We start from the raw sequence: 5,749 nt of genomic DNA, 5'->3' as shown, positions 1-5,749 counted from the left end.
TTTATTTATCTGTTCTTTTTTCAGATTGTTTATCATGGTCTTCGATCTTGCTCTATTTCATTTTCATACTGCTTTGAATTACTTGTCCTTATCTGACCTTTTTTCGCCATCCTTTCTCTTGAGCCGAGGGTCTTTCGGAAACAGTCTCCCTACATTGTAGGGGTAAGATCTGCGTACACTTTACCCTCTTCAGACCCCACATTGTGGGATTTCACTGGGTATGTTGTTCTTGTTGTAACGTATAAAAGGGCCATTTCGTGTAATATTAGAAATATGAGCCATTTTGGATAAATATTTTATCCGAATAGACATAGAGTGTAAATAATGTATAAAAGGCCCATTTCGGGTAAATATTTTCTCCTAATAGACATAGAGTGTATAATAATGTATAAAAGGGCCATTTCGGGTAAATATTTTCTCCAAGTGGACATAGAGTGTTATTTTCCCTTATCATTATTCTTTACTCTCTTTTTTCTTTTTGGTTGTTGAGGCCTAAAACTTTTATTTTTTTACTGATTTTCTTGAAGTTAAAAGTTAAGTTTTGGGTGTTTAAAAGTGGGATTATTCAAATGCATTCAGTAGTGTCTGAGTTATTTCAGGTAATTAGTCCTGCCTTGCTTTTGCTGTGAATAGTTTTTTGTTGTTTGTAACTGTCAATGTTTACTAGTCATTGATGATTTTTGTATTTTATTACTATCTTAATTATTTGTACAATAGCCCTTAAGACATAAGTTTGGTACTATTTTAAATAAAGTAGTATTTGAAGTATAAGTGAGTATTTGTAATTTGAAATTCATTAGAGTTAGGCGCAAAATGAAATTAAATTCTTTAAGTACGTTTGGTTCAAGGGATTAGGCGGATTATCCCAGGATCAATTTTAAGATTAAATTTATTTCATGTTTGGATGGAGGTATTAGCGGAAACCAATATTATTTTCATACCAAAATCTTGGTATCACTTATCTCATATAATAGGTGAGATTGATATAATCCTAGGATATCTTGGTTTTGAACAAGACGATCCCTAAGAAATCAGAGGAGGGGTATAGGAGTAATTTCTAGAGATTAAATTTTTGAAGGCTAAAAAGGAATAAAAGTACATAAAAACAATAAAAATTAGGGTGACAAACGCTCCCCCACCTCACTTGTACCGCCGCCGACACCTGATCAATTCATAGAATGTATCAACCATAACCAAAAGATCCAAACCAAAAAAGGAAAAAAAAAAGAACATGAATCATTTAATTGATGAAGAAATTAAAAAGATCGAGCAAGTGCACCTTTAATTAAATTACCTGTTCCCTAGCACACTCAACAAGTCGCATGATGATATCATCCTCCTCTTTGGTAAGACGAGCCTCGAGCCTAGCTAGTATCTTACGGTCCCGAACCCCCAAGTGATGCTTACGACGCCCGGCCAGTGGAGAAGGAGGCTGCGCGACTGCCGGGGTTTCGGAATTCTGGGCATCACCTTTTGGCGAAGGATGAACATTTGTTGAGTCGGTATCAGTTGCTACTGCAGAAAAAACCTCCAGTTGTTGTTGCTGTCGGGGAATTGATGAACCGGTGGTGGAACCCTCCTGCAAAAACACCTTCTATGGTGAGTTCCTTTAAGTGAGGTGAAATCTGAGGTAGTTTAAAGGAACTCGCCATAGAAAGGTGTTTTTGTAGGAGGGTTTTACCACCGATTCATCAATTCCTTTAAGTGAGGTGAAATCTGAGGTGGGTTAAAGGAACTCGCCATAGAAAGGTGTTTTTGCAGGAGGGTTTTATCACCGATTCATTAATTCCCCAGCACCAACAACAGTTTTTTTCTACAGTAGTGTTTGATTCCGACTAGACAAATATTCATCATTTGCCAAAAAGTGATGCCCAGAATTTCGACACCCCGACGAACGCGCAGCCTCCTTCTCCACTGGCCGGTCGCGGTAAGCATCACTTGGGGGTTCGGAACCATAAGATACTAGCTAGGCACAAGGCTCGTCTTACCAAAGAGGAGGATGATATCATCATGTGACTTGTTGAGTGTGCTAGGGAACAAGTTAGTTAATTTAAACATGCACTTGCTGATCTTTTTAATTCCTTCATCACTGAAATGATTCATGTTATTTTTTTCCTTCTTTGGTTTGGATCTTTTGTTTATGGTCGATATGTTCTGTGAATTGATCATGTATCATGGCGAATACAAGGGCAATTGTCCTTAAAGAATTTAATTTCGTTTTGCACCTAACTCTAATTTGAAAAAAATGTTTATGTCCAAACAATTTTCAGGTTAACTTGCATTCGAAAGAAGTATGGTATGCAATCCTTTAATTCTTGCTTTTTCTCTTCTTTTTGCTATTGGACAAAATCAAATTAAAAGGAACCAAGCATTTTCATTCACTTGTGATTTTCCTCGAGGAGGTAGAAAGAAACTCCCTCATAACAATGAACAATACATTTTTCTCAAATGTTCTCCCTCATAACAATGAATAATACATTTTTCTCAAATGTTTTGGAGGGTTCAAGGTAATAAATCATATAACAGATAACATCATCAGAGAGATTAGGGGGTGGAAAAGAATGGTGGATAAACAGATAGAACTTCTAACTGTAATATCCATCCTCTCAAAAGCACCAATTATTCGTGTTACTTGTAACACATCCATGCAATTTTAATATAGAGCTTCTTTCATTTTTGGCCCGTCAACCGAAATTATTACAGGCGCTAGCCAAAATATATACATAACCTATACATTTGCTGGATATTTTGTAAATTAGATCACCGAAAAGCATCAGCTGTAATTATCTCTTTAGTGTATGCCATTTGAAATTTCATATTCGGGTCTGACTCGCTGTGCTCTGCCCTGTTTAAAATTTTAGTTGTATTGTCCTGTGAAGCCTTTGCCCTGTTCTCACTGCCGTTTCTACTTCGAACTGAGTTCTGCTAATCATGAGACTTTGATATTTGTTAGCAAATTCCGCCTACTTTCATCAACAAACACAAGAAGATGTTGGCGAAGACTTGCTTACTGCACACGAATGAAGGGGTGTTGTGGGAAGCAAAGATAATGAGAAAAAATTCCTATTTCTTCATCTGTGAAGGAGACTGGCCACATTTTGGGGTGTATCACAAACTGAGGCCAGGGACATCTTGCTTTTCTTACTCGTTGACAAATCGACGTTCCTAGTCGTGCCCTACACTCAGAAAAGTGGTAGAAACTTTCGTGGGAGGCAACCTTTCGAGGAACTCAGCAGCAGCTCTTAAGAGGAGGATATTGAACCTTCAACAAATTCGAAAGAATCATCATCAGACACTGAGGAAGAAAGCATTGATCCATCCTGTTGCTCCAAAGACGGGGAATATCCTAGCTGCTCGAATTTAGGTAACATTGTTTCTATATACATTTCAAGTTGTTAGATCATACCGACTAATCTAGATAGAGGATTCCTAATTGTTGTTGCACCTGTATTAAATTTGCTATATTGGTTATTGTTTTAGTCTAGTTTCGCGACATGTATGTTACCATGACTATAAGTATGAGATCCTCACCAAAGCCCTTCTCATTACTTCCCTTTCGGTCCACATACACACACCATACCATGCCACGTGCGGCGGGAGTTAAATCCTGTCTTTTGTTCATTTTCTCAACCCTAAAGGTTTCATCATGACAGGAGTTACATCCAATGTCAAAGCTGATGAAATGATCCACTTGAAGAAGAAATTGTGGAACTAGATTTGTTTAGGTGGCTTGTCAGTGATCTCGACAACCCTAAGAGGCCTCTAGGTTCTTTCATCGTTTTCATGGAAAAGCTTAAGAAGCGGTGCCTGGAGGTGAATCCAAACACCAAATCTTTTGACGCTGTCGAGAAAGTTGGCGGAGACAAGTTGAAACATATGTCAGATGCTAAGAAATCTACTTATATAGCAGAGGCAGATAAAAGGAGGGTCGAATATGCAAAGGTCATGAATTTTTATCACCGGCTAATGGCTGCTGAAGAAGAGGAATCTGACAAGTCAAGGTCCGAGGTTGTTGCATCCAAAGATGGGGAAAATCCTTGCTACGCACATTTAGGTAAACATTGATCGGTCTCTTTAATTATATGTTTTGTATATCTAACTGTTTTCAGTTCATCCACAAATGATGTTATATCATACCGACTAATTGGGATTGGTTCCTAATTGTTGCTGGACTTGTATTAAGTTTGCTATATTTGTTACTCCCTCCATTTCAATTTGTTTGTCCTAGTTGCTATTTGGACAGTCAAAGGATATTTTCTTTGACCATAAATCTTTCAAATACTTTCTAAATATTTTGAATTGTTAATTATTGTGACTTATAATACTTTTTATGTAGTTTCTAAATATGCAAATTTTATTTCAAAATGATTGAAGATTCTATATCCGAATTCACATCGAACATTAGTTAGTTTGACCCTCGTACTCCGAATGAAGCCATATAAATTGAAACAGACGGAGTCTTGTTTTGGTCTAGTTAGAGACATGTATGTTATTCTGACCATAAGTATGAGATCCTCTTGGACTCCCTCACCAAAGACTTCCCTTTCAGTCCATATACTCGCGCCATATCAGAGCTAGGGACTATCTTTTTGTTTTTCTCTCTCGTTCATTTTGCCAACCGTAACAGTTTCCTGATCATGAAGGAGATAAATCCAATGCCAAATCTAATTATGTATTCCACACGAAGAAGAAATCTCAGGGACTAAGAAGGCTTGCCAGGGATCTTGATAAACCACGTGCTTACTTCATTTTCATGGAGGAGTTTAGAAAGCAGTTCTGTGAGCAGAATCCAAGCATCAAATCTATCGCTGCTGTAGCGAAAGCTGGTGGAAGCAAGTGGAAGCAGATGTCAGATGCTGAGAAAGCTCCTTATATGGCGGAGGAAGAGAAAAGGAAGCTAGAGTATGCAAAGAGAACGAATGTGTATAACAGGCTAGTGGCTACTGAAGAAGAGGAATATTCTGACAAGTCAGGTTCCGAGTTTGATGACGAAGAGGGAAGTGGAGAGGAAGATGAGGATGACAACTTGTATACTTTCTTCTTTTCCAGTTAGATAATTGCACTTTCATGATCGGTTCTTCTTTTTGGGGGTTTCGTAGGGAAGAAAAAGATGGAATTTAGAGCAGTTGCTTTTAAAGCACAATAATTTATGTGCTTTCTATTTAATTTCATACTGCTTAAATATATGTAATTCAACTGGGCTTTTGTCTTTCTTGGCTTGTATATGGATTTCCATCTATTACTCTCTAGCTAATTATTGGTTATTTTGTTGGTAAAATACTGTTGATGTTGATATGCTCTCTATTAGAGCTGGGATAGCTTTCTGTTGAGTTACATTTAGTACTGTAATGACATTGTGTTGTATTATATATGGTGAAATGGATATAAGAATCGATTGAACAAGTTAGAGGTGTTGAGATGTACGTAGTATTAAATGATTGATCTATGTAAATGCATGAGAAGGTCCTGGTAAATATTGAACTCAGGAGAGTAAGAAAGGCGTTTCTCAAGTGAAAAGAGAATGGTCCAACGAAGGTCATGAGGTTCAGTCTGGTGAATTGAAGCAATAAAGATCCATACCATTAAAATGGTTGTCATAAAAGGTACTAGATTTTATACACGTTTACTTTCTCTAAAAACATGTTTGATGAGTATGTTTAGACTACATATCCCAATGAACTCGGCCTAACGGGCTGGCATAATTGACATGAAGAAAATGATACTGGTTTAATCAGAAAAAGGAACAAGT

At 37.3% G+C, this 5,749-nt stretch overlaps 1 protein-coding gene across 2 annotated transcripts; it reads left to right on the top strand.

Annotated features, from left to right (window-relative positions):
- Positions 1-990: 990 nt before the first annotated feature.
- LOC132617536 (high mobility group B protein 3-like) lies at positions 991-5,293 on the top strand. 2 transcript variants are annotated; one of them, XM_060332554.1, is made up of 4 exons: positions 991-2,296; positions 2,954-3,364; positions 3,654-4,054; positions 4,644-5,293. In XM_060332554.1, the coding sequence occupies exons 3-4, from the start codon at positions 3,784-3,786 to the stop codon at positions 5,051-5,053; spliced, it is 681 nt and encodes a 226-aa protein (XP_060188537.1). In that variant the 5' UTR covers positions 991-2,296; positions 2,954-3,364; positions 3,654-3,783; the 3' UTR covers positions 5,054-5,293. The 2 variants fall into 2 exon arrangements, with proteins under 2 accessions (XP_060188537.1, XP_060188538.1); XM_060332555.1 differs by lacking the exon at positions 991-2,296 and having other exon boundaries at positions 2,319-3,364.
- Positions 5,294-5,749: the final 456 nt, after the last annotated feature.

The sequence above is a fragment of the Lycium barbarum genome, chromosome 11 (genome assembly GCF_019175385.1).
Source record: "Lycium barbarum isolate Lr01 chromosome 11, ASM1917538v2, whole genome shotgun sequence".
NCBI classification, from domain to species: Eukaryota; Viridiplantae; Streptophyta; class Magnoliopsida; order Solanales; family Solanaceae; genus Lycium; species Lycium barbarum.
Note: the sequence above shows the minus strand (reverse complement) of the source record. Positions and strands in the feature narration are given on the sequence as shown.

Coding starts and splice junctions, on each gene's coding strand:
- LOC132617536 (XM_060332554.1), top strand. CDS start 3,784: ATGGAAAAGCTTAAGAAGCGGTGCCTGGAGGTGAATCCAAACACCAAA. Junction 4,055..4,643: donor TCCTTGCTACGCACATTTAG/GTAAACATTGAT, acceptor CTGATCATGAAG/GAGATAAATCCAATGCCAAA.